The sequence below is a fragment of the Caenorhabditis briggsae genome (genome assembly GCF_000004555.2).
Source record: "Caenorhabditis briggsae complete genome, chrII, whole genome shotgun sequence".
Lineage (NCBI taxonomy): Eukaryota > Metazoa > Nematoda > Chromadorea > Rhabditida > Rhabditidae > Caenorhabditis > Caenorhabditis briggsae.
This window is the reverse complement of record NC_013486.2, coordinates 12,818,969-12,840,527: the sequence shown is the minus strand read 5'-3', so window position 1 is coordinate 12,840,527 and position 21,559 is coordinate 12,818,969. Positions and strand designations below refer to the sequence as shown.

The 21,559-nt window shown below is 36.0% G+C and overlaps 7 protein-coding genes across 7 annotated transcripts in view; 3 read left to right on the top strand and 4 right to left on the bottom strand.

The window, feature by feature from the left end:
• Positions 1–1,596, bottom strand: part of CBG19548 — a gene marked incomplete at both ends in the record, with an annotated part of 4,273 nt that extends 2,677 nt beyond the window's left edge. Inside the window, 2 exons of the mRNA XM_045242830.1 lie at positions 720–845; positions 1,441–1,596. Of these exons, the coding sequence (XP_045096809.1) occupies positions 720–845; positions 1,441–1,596 (282 nt within the window). The remainder of the gene's footprint in view (positions 1–719; positions 846–1,440) is intronic.
• A 1,130-nt stretch (positions 1,597–2,726) lies between these two features.
• Positions 2,727–17,336, bottom strand: Cbr-sri-57 (the record flags this gene model as incomplete). Its single annotated transcript, XM_002646815.1, is given in 6 exon segments — positions 2,727–2,845; positions 2,892–3,204; positions 4,029–4,247; positions 4,297–4,425; positions 17,180–17,305; positions 17,310–17,336. Coding segments are annotated over 6 exon segments (933 nt in total), but the record flags the coding sequence as incomplete, so codon positions are not given.
• Positions 6,847–8,916, top strand: CBG19551 (the record flags this gene model as incomplete). Its single annotated transcript, XM_002646816.2, has 5 exons — positions 6,847–7,062; positions 7,274–7,562; positions 8,549–8,619; positions 8,665–8,747; positions 8,790–8,916. The coding sequence occupies 5 exons, from the start codon at positions 6,847–6,849 to the stop codon at positions 8,914–8,916; spliced, it is 786 nt and encodes a 261-aa protein (XP_002646862.2).
• Positions 9,053–11,546, bottom strand: CBG19552 (the record flags this gene model as incomplete). The annotated part of the gene is made up of 10 exons (XM_002646817.1): positions 9,053–9,198; positions 9,440–9,656; positions 9,708–9,836; positions 9,882–9,979; positions 10,031–10,180; positions 10,231–10,405; positions 10,745–10,864; positions 11,178–11,240; positions 11,285–11,464; positions 11,514–11,546. The coding sequence occupies 10 exons, from the start codon at positions 11,544–11,546 to the stop codon at positions 9,053–9,055; spliced, it is 1,311 nt and encodes a 436-aa protein (XP_002646863.1).
• Positions 13,324–15,371, bottom strand: CBG19553 (the record flags this gene model as incomplete). Its single annotated transcript, XM_002646818.1, has 8 exons — positions 13,324–13,469; positions 13,880–14,096; positions 14,149–14,277; positions 14,321–14,380; positions 14,425–14,465; positions 14,521–14,685; positions 14,738–14,912; positions 15,255–15,371. The coding sequence occupies 8 exons, from the start codon at positions 15,369–15,371 to the stop codon at positions 13,324–13,326; spliced, it is 1,050 nt and encodes a 349-aa protein (XP_002646864.1).
• Positions 17,337–18,127: 791 nt separating the features above from the next.
• CBG19555 lies at positions 18,128–20,756 on the top strand (the record flags this gene model as incomplete). The annotated part of the gene is made up of 5 exons (XM_002646819.2): positions 18,128–18,253; positions 19,465–19,674; positions 19,728–20,040; positions 20,524–20,641; positions 20,687–20,756. The coding sequence occupies 5 exons, from the start codon at positions 18,128–18,130 to the stop codon at positions 20,754–20,756; spliced, it is 837 nt and encodes a 278-aa protein (XP_002646865.2).
• A 405-nt stretch (positions 20,757–21,161) lies between these two features.
• Positions 21,162–21,559, top strand: part of CBG19556 — a gene marked incomplete at both ends in the record, with an annotated part of 10,551 nt that continues 10,153 nt past the window's right edge. Inside the window, 3 exons of the mRNA XM_045242829.1 lie at positions 21,162–21,164; positions 21,211–21,330; positions 21,373–21,552. Coding sequence (XP_045096810.1) covers positions 21,162–21,164; positions 21,211–21,330; positions 21,373–21,552 — 303 coding nt within the window. The remainder of the gene's footprint in view (positions 21,165–21,210; positions 21,331–21,372; positions 21,553–21,559) is intronic.

Here is a 21,559-nt window from a genome sequence, read left to right as displayed (position 1 = left end):
TTCTGGACCACCTGCCTTAGAGTAGGAGCATGCCGGTCAATGCACCATGATCCTTCCGGTCGATGCACCATGATCCTACTCTAAGGCCGGTGGTCCAGATTAGGAATGTAAATACAAGGAATAAAAACTAATAATCTTTATTGTGAACAAATCGAGTTAACTGACCATGTCTCGGCGGTGCCATCATCTTGCCACTGACTTCCATGACTCGAGGAGTATTGGCCTTTCCAGTGGGTCCAGCAGTCTTCTTTCCAGCATTTGGTAGTTCGGACATTTGGTGCGAGAGTTGTTCGGGAGCAGTTGGGACGTTGGTCTTCAGAAGAAGTAAACTGATCTTTCTGTCGAATTCGTTTCCTTTTATAGCCATCAGAGGGGGCGGAGCTTGACGTGGAGGTCGTGGAGGTCAGGGCAGATTGGAAGATTGGAAGAGCTTGGTCACGTTGGAATTCACGGGAATAGATTATTAGTTGAAAGATTTTAGTGTATTTGAGACACGTGGAGTCTCTATAAATATTTGTAGTTTGTAGTCGTGCAGGAGGACTACTGCTGCCGCGACATATCTTTCTTTTAGCCGATAGCAAAAAATTGTTAATTGATAAAAGGTAGCTCATATTACGATAAAAACTTTATCCGTTGACAAATTTTCGATATCTCTTATAGGGACCGAGATAATTGAGCTCAAAGTAGGGACTTCTATTAGAGAAAAATGAAATCCTCACCATAGAATGATGAAGATTCGCTCCAAAATATAAGCTGAATCCTAAAATGTATCCAGAAAAAATTGGATAAAGAGGAACTGGTTGCATAAGGAAAGTAAGATGGATATCGGTTAGACAACAAGCGATCTGTAAATTTTAGGTAATAAGGATTTTGGATTTTTTGAATTTTAAAGGTTTTTTGAAATTTTGCATTTTTGAATTTTTGAAATTTGGAATTTTGGAATTTTTAAAATTTAATGAAGTTTGTTTGGATGTATGTTTTGAACTTTTCTCGATTGTTTTATTTGAATTTTGAATGTTCTGAATTTTTTTTGAATTCATTAGGATTTTAGGAATTTTTTAGGATGTTTCGGATTTTTTGAATTTCTGGATGTCGAATTTTCAAAAATTTTGAAATTTCAAACATTTTTGTTTTTATGGATTTTTGCATTATTTGAAATTTTCAAAATTTGCGAAGTTTTGAATTTTTCGAATTTTAAAAATTTCTAGAATATTAGAATTTTTCGGATGTGTAGTTTTTCAAAATTGAATTCCTGGATTTTTAGGTTTTTTGCTTTTTGGAGTTTTCGGTTTTGCGGGATTTTTGGACTCTTGAATTTTTCGAGATTTTGAATATTTTTCAAGTGTTTGGAATTTTTGATTTTTTGAATTTTTGAATTATTTGGATTTTTTGATGTTTGAATTATTTAAATTTTGAGAAACGTTCCCTGAAAAAAATTACCTGAAAATTCAACAAAAAATACCGGAAATTATCAATTTGACTACTTTTAAAAAGTATCAAATAAATCGAGAAAATATCGAAAATCAATGAAGTTGCACCGATAATATGGTAATAAGTGATAAGCCAGTATGGAATGGAAAAATCAATATCATACATCAGAAAAGAAATTGAAAAAGAAATTGATTAAATTTTGAGCTGATCAAAGATAAATGGGCGGAGTCTAACAGGTGAAAATTGAAATTTTCGTGCCAATAATCATTTTCAATTTTAGAGAATCTAAAAGTTGAAAAGTTGGTGAGAAAGTTGTTTTTAATGAAAAAAAATAGTGATAAAATTTGAAATAAATCAATTTCCTCCGGAAGATCAGAGACTGAAAACTTTAAATCTGTTACGTCCTTAGGATCCGGCATTCTGGCCGGCTCAAGGAATACGAATAGTAGTTATAGAATACAGATTTATTCAGATACTAAAGATGTACGAGAATAGAGGGGGAAAAGTAGAGAAGGCTGGGAGAGACTACGACAGACCGAGAATGGTTGTCAGCCCCAAAGAAAGAGGGGTTCTGACCAATGCAACAACTAAGAAGAAGAGTGCCAGAGAAGGACGCTCTTCTTAGGTGGGTAGATCACAAATAATTTGGTAGATCAAATGGAAGTATGCATAAAATGCAACAAAACCAATTTGGCGGAAAAAGATATTTATCCAATTTATTTGATTTTCAATTATAGCTTACTCATAAAAATAGGGTTTTTTGGATTCTCTTAACTATTTCAGATTCATCAAAACTGTTAAGAATACAAAAAAGACAGATACCGTATCACTTTGAGCTCAAGTATCTCTATTCTTATCAGAGATACCAAAAAGTGACCAACTGATAAATTGTTCATCATAATGTCACAAATATTTTATCAGTTGGCAGATTTTTGATATCTCTCACAGGAACCAAGATAATGGAGTTCAAAGTAAGGAGCTTCTATAAGAGCAAATTCTGGCTCCTTCTAATTGTCAACTTTGATTCAATTTATATCGGTTCCTGTCAAAGATATAAAAAGTTGTCAACTGATAATGTGCTTATTATGATGTCAAAAAATTTATCAGTTGACACTTTTTTGCAATCTCTAATAACAACCGAGATAATTGAACTCAAAGTCTGGGAGGCTTCTATGGAGCACATTTTTATGTGCTCAAATGAGAAATCACAACTGTAGATGTTTTAGCAGATAATGCAGGCAAACCAGCGGTTCTGAAAATTTTTGATTAGTTAATTACCCCAATCAAAAAACCAACTCCTTTCTCAAAAACACCCGACAAAAAAATGCCCTATACGGTGGAAAAGTTGCCACTAAAACTGATACATTCAATGGGGAATGAGTGCAAGCGATGGCTAGAAGGAGCTCGACCAGAACTGAAATATCTTTCTTTTTCAGATTTCAAATTTCCGGGTTACATACCCTGCGCATACGGTAGCTTGAAAAAGACCACGAAAACTAGCGAAATCGGTGGTAGGAAACAGACTGATGACGTGGCGAATTGAGCGATCAAACTATAGACAGCGGCACGATGGCGTTTGTAGGTGTTGGCGGACATTTGGATTTTCATAAAACTCAACATTCGAAAAATGTTATAAAGGACGGCCATGAAGAATAGGAAAGCGAGGAGGCCACCGGTGACAGCGACTATGACCATTATGAAGAGCATTGAGTTGGCTTGGTAGATGGAGAAATTTGGAAGAGCTTGGAATTGAGATTGGTATTCCGGAAGATTCTGAATTGCAAATTCTATTATTTTTGAGATTGCTGGTGTGCCCCTATGTTTTATGGTCCATATCAATAAAGGGCCAGAGCAAAATAAAAGGTCCATTAGACTAAAAAAAAAGGGTTTTCGAAAAATAAATAGACCTCTCTGAAAATTGAACATTTTCCAGAAGTTCGTGTTTTCTGGCCAAAATTATTGGTTCATCATTAGCTCGAATCGCTATGTTTTTCATTACAAATGACCTAAAAATATCTTTTCCTTTTTTCTAGGCCGTTTTACCATTTTCGCAAGTGGAGTATTTTAGGCCACAAACTTTTATGACCTAGAAATGGCCAGGTATTTCCCTGTTTTGTTTTCTAGGTCATTTTAATATAGTGGCCTAACTTTCGCAATATGAGTGTTCTAGGCCACTATGGCAAAGGGCCTAGGAACGTCCTGATATGCACCTGATGCGTTTACTAAACCATTTTAACATCGTGGCCTAACTTTGAGTTTTCTAGGCCACCATGGTAAATGACGTGATATTCACCTGGTTACGGCCTAACTTTTGCAAGGGGATTTTTTTAGACAATCATGGTAAATGAACTAGAAAACACTCCGGGGGAAAATGATTTCTAGGTCATAACTTTCGGTGGCCTAGAAAAATTATGTTGAGAAAATTAGTCCATAGAAAGTATATCAGAGGAATATTAAACAATTTCTAGGTCAAAAACTTTGGAGGCGTATAGAAATCCTAACTAGCAAAAATTAGGTCACTAAATGAGCGCAATGCGCGCAATTTAGTAGTCCCAACGTTTGTTTGAAAGAACTTTTTTTATAGCCAGATTCCCTACCTCTTTAACAAACTTCATTTTCTTCGATTCTTCAACACTCAAACTGTAATACATCCCAACCACCGTTACCGTATACACCAGCAGAAAAATTAATAAAAACCAAATCAAAAATCTTGGAATTGAAAATGAAGTTAGTGTTCCAGAAATGGACTGATTCTTCTTCACAAAACAAACAATCATACTGGCCACTTGGTAGATATACAGGAAAACCACAATTGTCTGAAAATCCTTTTTTTTTTGGATTTTAATTTTTGAAAATTTTTAGTACAATACAAAAATGCAAGGTTACACCAAACCGAGTTGCCAGAAAACCCATCGCATATCCACCCATTAAAGGATACAAAGGTACTGGTTGCATTAGGAAAGTGATATGGATATCAGTGAACATACAAGCGATCTGTGATAAAAAGTTTTATATCAGTCCAAAATTCGGAAAATTTTAAGTAAAAAACCTGAAAATTCTGCAAGAAAAATCGGAAACTGTCCACTTGGCTACTCTTGAAAAGTATGAGGTAAACCGAGAATACATCGAAATTCAGGGAAATTATTCCGATGACGTGGAAATACCAGATGAGCCAGAGGGGTTCAGAAAAGTCAACATTATCAAGCATAGCTGTTTAAAAAATTAAAAAATAATGCTGAAAATTATAGTTTTTATTATTTTTCCTAGACAGGTGAATTAGGGGGGAAATTGGGTGTTATAGGCTATATTTTTTAATGACTAACAAAATTTTCTGCAATTATAAAAAAAAAATGAAATAATCTGAAATTGATTCTGGTAAAACGTAAATGCGGCCGGTCGCGGTCAGCCGCAATTCTCAAACTAAAAAACTGATTGAGAATAAAAAGTTCATGGAAAAATATCACATGATTTTTTGCACTTGTAAATAGGTCAGAAGTTTTCAAGACAGGTGGAAATTTATACTTTGAAGATATTCACTCGGCTTGTAATTTATGGTCAGAAGTTGGGCAGATCTTAGTCAGGTTCTGGCCGGAGCTTGCCCAAAAACGGCTGTCTAGCGGGTCATGGCCAGATTTTGGTCGGAGAACTACAAAAAGGCACAAACCTTTGCGAAAACTCGGAGAATGAAACGATCTGGCTGAGTGAAGCGGGTTCAAGATCATATTCGAGAACAGTTCAATACAGTTCAAAAAGAGTGTCCAGTTATGTTCGCCGCTACCGACTGAGCCACGCGGGCAAAGAGAAAGCGGCACCTCGATTGCATACATAAAGGCGAGGACGACAGCTGTACGCAGAGTGACATTAAGCGTTGAACACCGTCACGGTAGAATGCATACTCTAGCTACAAAAAAACTACGAAAAATCTCCTGTCCCCCCACCTTTAATAGTGAGAGATGTCCACTTGTTTGGCGTAAGTTTTGATTCTAGAATTTACAAAAAGGGCCCTCTGATGGTATAGAAAACTCAACTTGTAAAAGTTAGGCCACCAAAACAGTTTTCATTAAATTTCAGAATGCGGTCACACATCCTGCAACGGTTTTTCTCAAACCATAGTAACAATGCAAAGCCTTTTAAGCCACAGTGTCCAGTTTGTCGCAAAAAACATATGCTAATTCATCCCGAATTTCGGATTGATGCCACAGCCAACTTAATGTTGGTAGTTCGTTGGTTTTACTGCCCTTATAGATCTTTTGAAACTTATTTTTTTGTAATGGTTTTCCAATTCCTTAGGGTTTTTCATTCGGGTTTTTATTGTTATTTTCTCTAGAATACATACGTATGTTTTATAAAATCGGGTTTATTCGAAATAAAATGTTAAAAAAAATCATATCAACTGATATTTACAAACAGCTCCGTACTGATTTTCAGCATCGCCCCATGACACATCATTGATTGTTTGGAAACTTTCATCAATCAGGGCAGCGCTCAAACAATTTTCTCTGATCTTATCACTGAAAAATGACCTGATTACGCTATACTTATTAAAACGCCGTTTTTGGGGCCGTGGCTGGACTAGAAAACTCGAGCTCGTTCCTAATACCAACTAGGGCCAACTTCTGAAAAAGCTCGTTTTTCAATGCATTTTTCGGAATTTTTGAATTTTTCATTTTTTTTTGTGAATCTACAGTATTTTTGGCCGTTTTGGCCATTTTCAAGAGTCTGGAGCTCGGCTGTCAACTTTCCGCTCACTTAAAAAATATAGAAAGATGTGAAACAGAGCTAGGTTGAAATTCTTGCTTTCCCAGAAATTTTAGAAAATCTCTAGTTTTTGAGCTATTTGCCGATGTCTGAAAAACCTCCCTTTGGTCCGTTCTTGTCCTGAAAACCAGAAAAACCAAGCGCTTTTCAGAAATCAGCAAACCTAGGACTTTTCAAAAAATTCTGTGAATGCAAAGTTACCAATCTATGTAGGTCTGTTTTACACCTTCCAGAAATTTTCAAAGTGGTCGAAAACTTGACAGCCGAGTTCCAGACTTCTGAAAGTGACCGAAAATCAACTGAAAAATATGTTTCTGTAGATCTTATTGACCGGTACTACCTATAACTCAATGAATTAGTTCACTCTCAATCACTCTTTTGTGTCGGCAAGGCTTCTGTTGAGCCTGGTGTTTCTACTTTCGAGTCTCCCAAAGCAACAAAAAGCCGTCTCGAACATAAAAATTTACTGCCGAGTCTGCCTTTCTAGGTGCCACCCTCACGAGGTCAATACAAAACCAAAACCTCGTCTAAAGTTGTACATAATGTTTCTTCAGCGGCAATATTTATTTTTTCTATTGAATGTTTTGCATTATTCGGCTGCTGGTTTGTTGTATAGTTGATTACTGACTACATCCATGATTTTTAGAAAATCAAAAAATGATGTTGGTATTTGGAAAAGTGGAGAATGTAGACTTGGCCGATGGTCCAGTCAAATCGGAGAAGAACTGTATTGATGGCTGTTTCAGTGAGACGGATTGTGTTGTGGCATACATGAATTCAAATGGGAACTGTATCTCCTTCAATTACAATTATGAAAAAAAGCTATCAGTGACTGAAACTACTAAATCAGAGGGATTGAAAGTTGCGATCAAGGTAATGCAAATTTTCGGAAAATAATTTGGAGGGTATTATAGTTTTAGGGGCATGGCGGTAAAAGTAATTTAGGGTTACAAAATCTTTAACTCGAGGTTACCAAATACCTGGAAAATTCTTATTTAGTTCCTCGAACTGTGGATTATGTACCACTGAATCACTCTGAACCCCCTTGTAACTCCGAATCGTTGTACCCTAAACTTATTTTCAGACTAGTTTCTCCCTTACCGAATGCCCATTTTATGATCAGTTAGAAATGAATGTGAATGAAAATGACGAGTCTATATCATGGAGAAGAACTTCCAATGGATGGACCTTCATGAGATGCATTGATAACTGGACAATGTTCACTAGGAGCAAGACATCTGTTGTTTGTATGCAAACATTTCCTATAGCAAAAGGGGTTACAAAAAATGAATCCATACAGTTTTGTGAGGAAATGGGGATGGGATTCAAATTGACCGGGGTTGCTTCTGCAGACGAAACACAATGGATAGTAGGTAATGTTTTCATTTTTTCAAATTTCAAATGGAAAGTGGTGTATGGGAAACCTTTTTTATGCTTTATTTTGGCCAGGAAATCATGTACAGTACCGCTTGATCAGACATACAAAATCGTCATTTTCAGCAAGGCTGTGCCACGGCCGGCCGCGGCCGGCTTTTACTACGGCCGAGCCGGCCGCGGCTTCCGAAAAAACTTTTGATGAAGCCGCGGCCGGCCTAGGCTAGCCGTGCGGCTTTTCAAGGCTTTTTAAAATAATTGTTTCATGAGAAACGTAGATTTTTTTGAAAAGTGGGACACAAAAAAAACGAAATTCTTCAAAAACTAATAGATTTTCACTTCACGCGTTTTTATAAGGCCAGACGCGGCCGGCCTCGGCTAGCCGCGGCTTTTCACGGCTTTCACATAAAATCCGGAGCCGGCCGCGGCCACAAAAAAAGAGCCGCGGGCGAGGCCGCGGCTGGCCGCCATTTTGCACAGCCTTGATTTTCAGTTGATTTTTGGCCATTTGGACCATTTCCAGTCGCCTGGCGCTCGACTGTCAAGTTTTAGATGATATTGAAAACTTTGAAGAGTTCAAAACGGATTGAAAATTTTGGATTCACAGAATCTTCTGAAAATTCCAAGCATCTTCAACTATTTGCCAATTTTTGAAAGAAACCTGTTGTTCGCGTTTTCTGTAGAGAAAATGACCTAAAAGGGGTGTCTTTCAGAAATCGGCAAAAATCTGAAAACTGAAAATTTTCAAAAAATTTAGTGAATGCAAATTTTTCAATCTCTATCTCTTTTACACCCTCCAAAACTTTCAAAATAATTGGAAACTTGACAGTGGAGCTCCAGAGTTATGAAAATGCGGCTAAAAATCAACTTAAAATAATGTTTTTGTATGTCTTATTGATCAGTAATGTACATTGTTTTTTGCACAATTTGAAATAAAAATTGTTTTTTGCACAATTTGAAATTAAATAAATGTTCTCTCTTCCAGGAAGAATACAAGTTGTTGAAAACTGGCAAGGATATTGGATAGACGGGGAGAGAATACCTGTTGACGGCAATGTAAGCTGAACGTGTATATTTCGATTAACCGCTTGCTTTTTTCAGCATTTTGAATGGACTGATGGCTACACTAAAGGAAATTCTGCATTGAGTTCCAGCAATGCAGCGCTTTCCGGCTGGGATTACTAGTAAGTACAGCGTAATCAGGTCAATATAATCTGATTTTTCAGTAAGACAGTCAGAGAAAATTGTTTGAGCGCAGCCAGAATCGATGAAAGTTCCCAAACAATCAATGATGTGTCATGTGACGATGCTGAGAATCAATTTGGAACTGTCTGTGGATATCAGTTGATTTGATTATTCTAAACTATTCATTTTGAATAAACACAATTTTATGAAACATATCCTAGAGGAAAAAACAATAAAAACCCGATTGAGAAACCCTGAAAACTTGAAAAATCACTACAAAAAAGATAAGGGTGCATTACCAAAACTACGTTGGCTTTGGCATCAATCCGAAATTCGGGATGAAGTTGCTTAGCATATGTTTTTTGCGACAAACCGGGCACAGTGGTTTATTAGGCTTTGCGATGTTCACTAGGGTTCGAGAACAAGTGTTGCAGGATGTGTGACCGCATTCTGAAATTTAATGGAAATTGTTTTGATGGCCTAACTTTTGCAAGTTGAGAAAGTTAGGCCACCATGCTGAAATGGCCTAGAAATGTCTTGATATTCATCTGATTTGTGTTCTAGGCCATTTTTAATATGGTGTCCTAACTTTTGGTAATTGAGTTTTCTAGGTAAACCTTTTTGAAAATTGACGATTCAAATGCTCATTTCATAATTAAACTTTTATGTAAATCCCAAAATTGCAACTCACGCCAAACGAGTGGACATCTCTCACTATTTACCGCATTCGTGAATTCCAAATAACAAACTGGACACTCTTTTTGAACTGTATTGAACTGTTCTCGAATAAGATCTTGAACACTTTTCACTGCTTTTTCAATCTCATCCAATTCGCTCTGAACTTTTAGTTGTTCTTCAAGTTGCTGTTTGACAACTACATATTGAAGTTGGACTTTTTGAAATTGGTCCTGGAATTTGAATTTTTCACAAAGGAATCCTTTTTTGTGAAATTAACTTACCATAATCGCTGTTATAGAATCCTCTAATTTCTTCTCCTCACGTTCTTCTTCCTCCAAAACGCTTTCTTGATCATCTAGACGACGTCTTAGTTCTTCTGGAGATTTCAAAGCGTGCTCAGCAGATATTGACTGAAAAATTGTGTTATGTGTTGTGCAAAAAAAAAAACCGCTAACCGTCCACTTGTTATGTCGAAAGGTTTCCTCATAATTTAGATGTGTGAATCGAGTTTTAAGATCCGATTGCGCAATACCTTCTTCAAGTTCCGGTGTCCCTGAAAATCCCAATTAAAAAAAAAATCCTCTGAATTGATAAAAATCCCTACATTTCTCAAATTTCACCTCAACCAGCTCTGGCTTTGTCAATAATTTTCTAAAATCATCAAGCGAAGGAGGCTTCCTGGCTTCCTTGGTTGTAATGAATAAGCTACGCTTCTCTTCCATTCCCTTGTATCTTTGAAAAATTAGTTGGAAATCTGGAAATGTTAAAAATGTTGAACAGAGCGCGTTTGCATTTAAAACTAACTTTCTGGAATTTCAGGTTTCGAAGACTTGGTGACATTGTGAATATTATTAGGAACACATACACTTATCCTTTTATAGAATTCTTGTTCCCGCACTATTTTTTCTCTTAATGTGTCTGTTATTTTTCTGGAGTCCTCAATGATAGAACTGCTATCTTCTAGGAGCGACGTTTGAGCCTGGAATTACAGTAGGATTGATAAATAATTCCCGTTAACCACCTTAACTGGAATAGAACCAAATACCGTAAAACCTTTAACAGAGGGCCCCCCACACTGTTAAGCTTGAGCTGAATTATCGGCCCTTATGAGAGATATCAAAAATGTATCAACTGATAAAATGTTGGTGAGATTATGACAAACAATTTATTAGTTGACAATTTTTTGATATCTCACATAGGAGCCGAGATGATTAAGCTCAAACTTAACAGTGTGGGGGCTCTTCTATTACTGGTTTTACAGTACATGAGCTAAAACTTCAGACTGTCTGAAAAGTATTCAAATATTTTCATGTCTCACCTCCGCAATTTGGTCCACCATTGTAATAAACGCTCCTCTTTTGCCCTTCAATTGCTTCATATTTTCTTGTGTTGTGTGGCGCATACAGAAGTCAAAATCGTCATTGTATTTTTGCATGATCTGAAAATTGAACTTGTTTTTGTGGATTCTCAAAAAATATATTATTGCTGTCTGAAAAGTGAAGGTTAAAGAGTAATTAATTGCAATTGCAGTAATTGCAGTCTGAATACGGTAGGTTTCTCGAAGCGGCAATCTTAAATAGCACATATTAGGTGGAGACGCTTTTTCTCTGAGCCTCAACCTTCATTTTTTCAGACAGCGTTAATACCGAAAGTTGTCAACTACTAAAATTTGTAAACTTTTAGCACAAATATTTTATATAGTGTTTCCATTGGGGCAGATAGAAAAATGGACCAGGGAAACGAGAACTCACCATCGTCTGCTTATCAATGCCCCTTATTGATTCTTCATACGAGTTGATGAATTTTTTGACTTCCTGAAATTACAGTTTTTCTGAAAATCAAAAAATCTTAAACTGACCTTTTCGCTTGCCTTGATGACTTGAATTTTTGGCGCGATAGACTCGTAAATTATCACAGGATCATCGTCATCATCATCAATAATCACGATTTCCGGCTGCTCTAAAACTTTCTCACACTCTTCTACAGGTGGTAGTTGTCTTTTTAGGCGATCCAAACGTTTTCTAAAATGAAGCCAAGGCTGAAACACTTGAAATTTTTGTGATGACGGTATTGGCGAAACGACTTACTAGTGGCGGGCGATTTGGTTGGTCTCCAGACATATTTTTTGAGATAAAAACTCTCGGTTGGCGGAAAGAAATTGTACTGAAATATGAAGTCAATTGGAAACAAAAAATAAATGGATATAAAAAGTGGCTCTAGTTGGTTATTTTCAATTTTAAAGATATTTTATGATTCTATTAAAAATTTTGGATCTTAAAAATTCGATTAGAATGTATTTTGTGCAGAAATCTATGTCCATGAAAATAAAGAAAAAAATCTGAAAAATTCCTACAATATGGACAATATTCCTACAATCGCGTCGAAAAAGCGAAGATGTATCTTGTGGCCGAGTTTCCGAGTGTGAGTTTTCTAGGCCACCCGCGAGAAACAAGCGCGCGAATTCGAATTTTATATTGATTTTCAGTGTTTTTTTTCATATTTTTGAGGTTTTTCAAGGTTTTCGTTAATTCTCCCAGATATTGAAAAAGCAATAAAAATTATCACCGCACACCAACTTTGAAGAAATTTTCGGATTCAAATTAAAAATTTAGATTTTCAAAAAAAAACTATTATAATCCACTTATTTTTCCAAAATAATTTTGGATTTCCTTTAAAATCTAAAAATTTCTTTGGAATCCAAAATTTTCTTCAAAATCCAAAATTGTTGTTAAAATTCGCAATTTATTTAAATCTAAAAATTTCTTTGAAGTCCAAAATTTTTATGAAAATTCAAAAATTTCTTAGATGGTGGTGTGCGGAAAAAATTTTAGTGTTTTATTTTGTGCACAAAACTATGTGGATTCCCATAAAAATAAAGAAAAAATTCCTTCAGTGAGAAAAACGCATCGAAAAAGCAAAGTTCTATCTTGTGGCCGAGTTTCCGAGTATGAGTTTTCTAGGCCACCCGCGGAGAATAAGCGCGCGAATTCAAATTTCATATAGGTTCTTAGTTTTCTTTTCATATTCTTGAGGTTTTTCGAGGGTTTTGTTGGATTCTAATAAAAAATTTGGATTTTGAAAAAAAAATTTTATTTTTTAAATTTTTTGAATTTATTATTTAGAGAAGGCCAGAAAATTTTGAGCTTTAAAGAAAAATTTTGATTCTAATCAGGAACATTTTGGATTTTAATGTAACAAGATTTTGAAATCCAAATGTTCTTTTAAATCCTACTTTTTCTTCAAAATTCAATTTTTCCAAATCCAAAATATTCTTTAATTCCAAAATAAACAAATAGAGCCTGAGAAGTTATGGGAACAATAAGAAACGTTTTGAAAATTAGTTTATAAAAACGAAGAAAAAAAGAGCGTTCTGTCTGTTACACCGTCTTCTGTACCCTAGATTGAGGTACCAGAGTGAGAGAGAAGAGAGTGAAGAGAGATAGACAATGAGAGGGAGAGAGTAAGAGAGACACACACTCTCTCGTGTTGCATTGTGTGTGTATGTGTTGCATTTTGCCAGTGGGAACAGAGACATCTGCCTGATGTTCGCGCGAAACGTTTGGCCTAGGAGGCGGCCTAATAATTTGGGAGGTGCACTGGGGTGCAAACCTAATTAGAGGTTCAAAGTCCTCAATTTTTTCAGTGTTTCAAATTACCTCCGTTTTTGGGCAAGTTAGGCGCCGTTGCGAACTCTATTGGTGAATATCAGTTGATTTGATTATTAAAAAAAAAATTATTTTGAATAAACCCGATTTTACAAAACATTTTCTAGAAAAAATAACAATAAAAAACCCGAATGAAAAACCCTGGAAATTTGGAAAATAACTACAGAAGAGATAAGGGTGCATGACATTGATAAGGGCCAAAAACAGTAAAACCATTGAATTATTACAAACATTACGTCGGCTTTGGCATCAATCCGAAATTGGGTGTAAACTTTTTGAGCGTATGTTTTTTGCGACAAACTGGACACTGTGGCTTAAAAGGCTTCGTGATGTCGACTAGGGTTTGAGAACAATTGTTGCAGGTTGTGTGACCGCATTCTGAAATTTAATGGAAATTCTTTTGATGGCCTAACTTCTGCAGTTTTCTAGGCCACCATGGTAAATGAACTAGAAATAGCCTGATATTAATGGCAACTAACGTGGCGGCCTAACTTTTGCAAGTTGAATTTTTGGCCACAACTTTTATGGTTCGAATTTTCAAACAAAATTTTGAAAGTTTTCGAGCTAATTTTTGAAATTTAAAAAAATATTGCTTTAGGTGATAATTTAGGTGAAAATGTCGTCAAAATCTTCTAAATTTTTCAGAAAAAAGTATAAGAAAAGCTTGTAGTTCTAAAAAAATGTTATTAAAAAGTTGCTCTTGGAGTTTTGGAGAAGATCTGTCAAGGTATCTATTCAGATGACTAACATTGACAATTTTAACTAAAAATTCCAAAATCAAAACTTACGCCAAACAAGTGGACATCTCTCACTATTAATCCCATTTGTAAAATCCAGCAAACAAACTGGACACTCTTTTTGAACTGTATTGAACTGTTTTCGAATAAGATCTTGAACACTTTTCACTGATTTTTCAGTGTGATCCAGTTCGCTCTGAACTTTTTGTTGTTCCTCAAGTTGCTGTTTGACAAATACATATTGAAGTTGGACTTTTTGAAATTGGTCCTGGAAAAATTGAGATTCATAAAGGAATCTTATTCATCTTAAGTTTATTTACCAATATTTTCGTTACATAATCCTCTATCTTCTTTTCCTCGCGTTCTTCTTCCTCCAAAACGCTTTTTTGACTTTCTAGACGACGTTTCAGTTCTTCTGGAGATTTTGAAGAGTACGCAGCAGATATTGTCTGAAAGAAAAAAGTGTTATGTGTCGTAAAAAATAATACTTACCTTCCACTTGTGATGATGAAATTTCTCCTCATAGTTAAGTTGTGTGAATCGAAATTTAAACTGAAAAGTTTTACTCTCGGAAAGTTGATTTTGAAAAAACTCACATCCGAATTCTGCGCAATACCTACTCCAAGCTCTGGTGTCCCTGAAAATTTAAAGTTCAATAAAAGGGCCCTTCTAAAAAAGGTTATATTTCTTACAACTCTCAAATTTCACAGCAACCAGCCCTGGCTTCGTCAACAATTTCGTAGCATTATCAAGGAAAAGAATGTCAAATTTTTCATCTCTCCTGGCTACCCTGGATACCAAGAATCCAATAGACCATTCTTGCATCTTATCGAATCTTTTCAGAATTTGTTGGAAATCTGAAATCGTTGAAATTAGTGAGAATAGAGCGCGTTTACATTTGAAACTTACTCTCTGGAATTTCTGGTTTTGAGGACTTCGTGACATTCAGAATATTATTAGGAACACATAAACTTATCCTTTTATAGAATTCTTGTTCTTGTACTGTCTTCTTTGGCAATGTGTCTATCATTGTTTTGGAGTCCTTAATGATACAATTGCTATCTTCTAGGAGAGACGTTTGAGCCTGGAATTACAGCAGAATTGTAAAAAAAAAGCAAATTGAGAGAAATTATTTGTTTAAAAAAATTTTCCGAATCCCATTGACAGAAGGCGACCTTATACTTGCACTTTGAGCTGAATTATCTCAATTCCTATGAGAGATATCAAGAATGTGTCAACTGATAAAATCTTGGTGATATTATAAAAAAGTTTTACCAGTTGACAGATTTTTGTTATCTCTCATGTAAACTGAGATAATTGATCTCAAAGTGCAAGCATATGTAGTTGCCTTCAATTAGAATGTTTATGGTAATTGAGCTCAAACTTTAGGCTGTCTGAAAAGCCTTCAAATATTTTTATGTCCCACCTCCGCGAGTTGATCCATCATTGTGATAAATTCTCGCCTTTTGCTCTTCAACGTTTTCACATTCTCTGGATTTGTATGCCACATACAGAAGTTAAATTCGTCATTGTATTTTTGCATGATCTGAAAATTAAATTTTTTTTGTGGATTCTCAAAAAATATTGTTAAAATTCCTAAAATATCCTAAAAAGGGCTTAGATAAGACAATGAAAAAAAATTAAGGCTGAGCAATTGAACCACGAGAACTTACTGCCGTCTGCTTCTCTATGCCTCTTATGATTCTTCATATGAGTTGATGAACTTCTTAACTTCCTGAAATTACAAATTTTCTAAAAATTGAAAAATCTCAAAACTCACTTCTTCGCTTGCCTTCTTGACTGTAACTTTGGCTGTAACTTCCTCAATTTTGACTGTAACTTCCTCAATTTTTGGCTTCTTGAAAACTACCTCACATTCTTCTACGGACGGTTGTCTTCTTTTTAGGATATTAACATTTTCTGCCTGAAAAATTTGACATTTTCTTTAGAAATAGGAACAAAAAAGCTTACTTTTGACCGAGGTTCCGGTTCGTTTTCGGACATTTTTTGACGATAAAAATACTGGGTAGGTGGAGTGAAATTGTGCTGGAAAGTTTAGGAAATAGGAAGAAAAAGAAAAAATGCAAAAAATTATAGAAATATTAGGAAACGCTTTCGACAATTAGTGAAATAATATTAGCAAGAAAATAGCGTTATGTCTATCACACCACCTCCACCATTGCCTGTGCGCTAGTTTATGATTCTTGCCGTACCAGAGAGCGACAGAGAAGAGAGTGAGAGTGAGAGTGCGCCTCTCTCTCTCCTTCTCCTCCTACTCCTCCTCCCGGAGAGAAACACACACAAAGGGCGGTTTGATGGCCAAAGTGCGCGTAAAGAGGAGGCAGTCAAGACGTGGGGTACTGTAGGGGTGCTTGCGCAAGACCTAGCCCTCCCCTCTTTTTGCCATCGGATGGTCCGCCCACACAGATAGACATCTGCCTGGTGTTCGCATGAAACATTTGGCCTAGGAGGCGGCAATTAGGTGCGGCAGTCTAATTTTGTGACCCCAGATTAGCGTTTTTCGTCCCTATAAATTATTTTATACCTTGCTGAACCCCGAGTTGTTGTACTCTCCGAATTATTTGGCATAAGAGATAAGGGGCAATTTTTGTGTTGCTTCTGGTTGGAGGTTGGTCCGGATAAGTCCATTGTTAAAGCCAATCAATATCTGACCATGGGCCGCTCAACAGCCGTTTTTTTTTCAAAAAAATATTCCAGAACCTTCTATTGGAAGCTTTTAGAAATGGAGCGAACCGATTTTTGGAGATTTTGCTTTTTTTGTGAATTTGTGATTTGTGGCTATGTGAATCTCTACATTTTTTTCTGAATTAGGGGTACAAAACTGACAATTCGAAAATTCAAAATTCGAAAAAAAAAACCTGAATTAACGATTTTGTACCCCTGTGTACCCTGTAAATGATTAGCTCCAAACGTTAGCTGAAATATGGTCAGCAACAACGAAGAGTGTAGTCGTGCCTCTCGGGCAGATGGTCCCGAGAAGGGAAGGTGGTGCGGGAATGTGGTGCGAGAGAGAGAGAGGGGGGCAGACAGAAGGGGCTCCTCTGTTGTCTGATTGATAGTCATCGTGAGATAGGTTGCGTGTACCGTAATAACACAATTAACACTCTGTTTATTAACATGTAGAGAGCACATACAAATAAATCAACGGGGGACAGATGTAAGAGAATCAGCGGATTTACAGTAACGCAGTTTTTCTTTAAAATGGTAGGACAACAATGATTGACATCAAAAATGATCCCGACAGTCTTCAAAAGAAAAAAACACGGAGTCTTAAAATGTCTCAAAATGTGTTTGGACACTGCACAGCCACACTTTTTAATTTTCCCATACTTGAAAATTGAGCAAAAAATATCGAAAATTGTCGATTTTCTCACTTTTATAAACAATCAAATAAATTGAAAAAGCGTCGAAAATCAAATTGATAGCACCGATTACATGATAGTGAGTCACCAACCAAGAACGGAATTGAAAAGTCGATGTCATACATTTTATGCTGAAAAATATATCTTTGCGTTCGAAAAATATTTTGTTTTGGGGGTTAGAAGTAATTTAATAATACAAAAAACAGAAATGTAATATTTGAGGACTATGATAATCTGAAATTGGTTGCATTTTGATCATAAAGTGAGGAATGTGAAGCAGCTGAAATGATAAATCAGAAAAAGCAATTTATGAAAAGTTTTGGTTTTTAATATTTATACAAGGAAAAACGAGGTGTTTGATGTTTCACAGCTTTTCTGAAAGAGGGAAAAAATAGTTTTAGGGTAACGTCACAAAAAGGGCGCCCTAACTTTGGGTCAGTTTATCTCGATTCCCGTGAATGATATTGAAAAGTAGTCAACAGGAAAAACATTCGCCATAATTTCAAAATCGTTTTGCTAGTTTAACATTTCTCGATATCTGTTACAGAAACCGAGATAAGTTTAATCAAAGTTGAAGGTTAGGGGCCCTTCAATTGGAGATTTCACTTTATAAGAAGTTTTATTGAAAACAAGTTAGTGATTGAAAACACGGTTGAAAATACAACCCCCAAAACAAAATATTTTTCGAACGCAAAGATATATTTTTCAGCATAAAATGTATGACATCGACTTTTCAATTCCGTACTGGTTGGTGACTTACTATCATGTAATCGGTTCTATCAATTTGATTTTCGACGCTTTTTCAGTTTATTTGATTGTTTATAAAAGTGAGAAAATCGACAATTTTCGATATTTTTTGCTCAATTTTCAAGTATGGGAAAATTAAATATCGAACAGTTGAAATATTTTTTTTCAGATGGCTTGCTGTTTTACAGATATTCATTTGACTTTCCTATTCCAACCAGTACCTTTATATCCTTTAGTTTCTGGTTATGTTATGGGATTAGGTGCGGTTTTTGGTGCTACCACTCATGTTTGTATGGTGAGTCACATTTGAGTTTAATTATCTGCGTTCCCAATAATTTCTAAAAAATTGATAAGATTATAAAATATGCAAAATCGAAATAATCTTTTTTTTTGGATTTTCTAGGTTCTGAGCTAATTATTGGATTTTCTAGGTCACAGCCCTATTTTTTGAGTTTTCTAGGTCACGGCCTAATTTTTGGGGTTTTAGGCCATGACATAATTTTTTGGGTTTTCTAGGTCATGACCTAATTTTTCGATTTTATAGGTCATGGTCTTTTTTAATTTTTTGGATCATGACCTAATTTCTGGGGTTTTAAGCCATGACCTGATTTTTTTGTTTTTCTAGGTCATGACCTAATTTTTTTGATTTTCTAGGTCATGACCTCATTTTTGCATGTTCAAGGTCATGACCTAATTTACCTAGCGTCGCCTTGATTCTAATTAATCTGTTTCCTGGCAAAGTTAACAAAAAAAAATGTAAGTTTAAAGGGGGACTACGATCAAAATTTTTTATTGCCTTAAAATGTTTCAAAAATATGTATTTTCCAAATATTATTGCGAAAAAATTCAAAAAAATCCTAAATCCCCGAAAAACGGCGTTGAAAAAAAAAAGGATTTGAATTCCCGCGCAGTGAGAAACCTATACCACGGCATCATAGCGCCTTTCTTACATGGAAATTTTTCCGGATTTTTTCGGTGTTCATGTCCGGCAGGTAGAAAACGTAAAAAACCACTGTCAGCCACTTGAAAAAACGGCTGTCAGGCGCCGTGGCCTAGGTTTCTCACTGCGCGGGAATTCAAATCCTCGTCCCTCCTAGCAACTTTTTTTTGAAAATTTTCCGCTTTTAACGGCATTTTTCGGGGGTTTCGGATTTTTTTCGAATTTTTTCGCTATAATATTGGGAAAATAGACAACTTTTCGAACATTTTGATGCAATAAAAATTTTTGGCCGGAGTCCCCCTTTAAAGAATTAAAAAGCTAAAAATTACACAGTATTGTAGCTTACAACTTTTTGATAATTTTCACAGGAACAAAGATTTCGTAAATGGTCTATCAAAAGCTCCCCTGCACTTTGAGCTCAATTATCTCGGTTCTTTCGAAATGTATCAAAAAGTGATCAACTAATAAAACGTTTATCATAATATCATGAACACTTTCTAAATTTGCCAGTTTTTGATATCTTTCATAGGAACTGAGATAATTGAGCTCAAAATGAGAGGGTTCAGTGCGGCATAATATTCCTCCTTATCTATCAAATCGGCAGTATGATCGCCTGTTTTGTCAAGAAGCATCAAGCTATAGCAGGAATTTCAAGGAAATCTGTGATTCCTAATATTTTGCTTCTTTTTATGTTTATCTATTTTGTCATTTATACAATAAGTGTCACAGGAATTTATGCGACGTTGAATGTTCCAGAAGATGAAAAATTTGAACTTGTGAAGAAGGCAAGCTTGTGAAGAGGCTGAAAATCCATATGAAAAAAATTCAGAAATACCCAACATATCTCGAAGGCTTCCGCTCTCTTCCCAACTTCTCTATTTACGATCCATCCGGATATTTCGTCAAATTTGTGATCTACTCATTGGTTGGAGGAATCGCGGCGTTTTTTACACTAGTATTGGTGCTTCTGAACATTTCCAGAATGTTAAGGATTCTGAAGACAAAAATGTCGGCGTCAACCTATCAGAAGCACAAATCCGCGATTTTTTGTCTTTTGGCACAGTTTTCCACGTCGTCAGTTATATTTTTGCCGCCGATATTTTTTGTTTTTGTGATTCTGATGGGGGCAAATGGAGCACAGTGTAAGTAATATCATAATAGTTTTAGTTTGACTTCTTTCGTGGAATAGAGCGACCTAACTTTCTCATCCTGATTTTTTAGGCCAAAATGGTAAGTGGCCAAGAAATGGCTTGATGATGACACTGGTGTGTTTTCTAGGTCATTTTCAAATGGTGACCTAACTTTCACAAGTTGAGTTTTCTAGGCGACCACTGCAAATTGCCTAAGAATGACCTGATATTCATTTGGATGGTTTTCTAGGTCACTTACCGTGGTGGCCTAACTTTCGCAAGTTGAGTTTTCTAGGCCAGTTGCTATTGTGGCCTAACTTTTGCAGGTCGGGTTTTCTAGGCCAGCATTGTAAATGACCTAGAAATGAACTTGTGTTCAACTGATATTTTTAGGACATTTTTACATGATGGCCTAACTTTTGAAATTTGAGTTTTCTAGGCCACCAACTGATCTGATCTGAAACTCTTCATAAAATTTTTTTCTAAACATTACAGTAATCGTCGAATACCTGCTTGTCATTGCTTGCTCCCACTCGACACTGAACGTAGTAGTGCTGATAATCACCTTTCCACCGTATCGAAAATTTGTAGGAACCAAATTCTTTGGGATCAAGTTAGAAGCAAAAATTTTGACGTATATAAAATTTTGAATTTTCAGAAAAACTGGAAGTCGCTTCAGTCTGTTCACCAACAAGCAGAGTGTTTGTGGAGTGGTCAGTATGGGATAATTATCAATTTTGGAAAACTTTATTTTCCAAAATCTTCAAATGAATTATATGTAAAAACCTTTGTCAAATCGAGAAAATTCAGAAAATTATTAATTTTTATTTTTTGGGTCCACACTTGTTTGCAAACAAAAACAGTGCCCTTAACTTGCAGACAAACGAAAAACACTTGCAAATTGAAGATACTGTAGTTGTTTGCAAAAAGATTCGAAACGTTTTTCTTTGCGTCTCTCTTTTTCTTCATTCTTACATGTCTGATTCCCCTATGAGTCAATTTAACGATCATAAAAGTGATTGGGGACAAGGTTGACGAGGAGCCAACCCCCAGACAATCAATCATTTGAATATTTATCGGTCTCCCATCCCACAAGCCCCTCATTCCTTTCTTCTACCCTAATGGAAACCAGAATGGTAAGATTCCCAGATAATTCCAAACACTCTCATTTCATTTTTTCAGTGGCAACATCTCAAAACTTCGAAAAACGTCCTCTGGGACTTCTACTACATTTACGAGCAGCGTTGGGCGCATATCTACATGGATCAGTTGATGGAATTGACCGGCAAGACCGAGAGACAGGTAAGGGGGATTATTAGGTGGACTGTGTAGAGATGCTTTTAGGTCAGCGACATTCTGCAGTATTACCGTTCAATTGACTACCAACATGGGATCAGGATTCCATGTCAAAAATACACACCAACTCAGACTTACTATCTCAAGAAGGCTTATCGGGAATCGAGATATGCTGGAAAGGACAAGACAACTTATTTGGTCAAAAAGACGCGGCTCTTGAGGAATCAGGTATTTT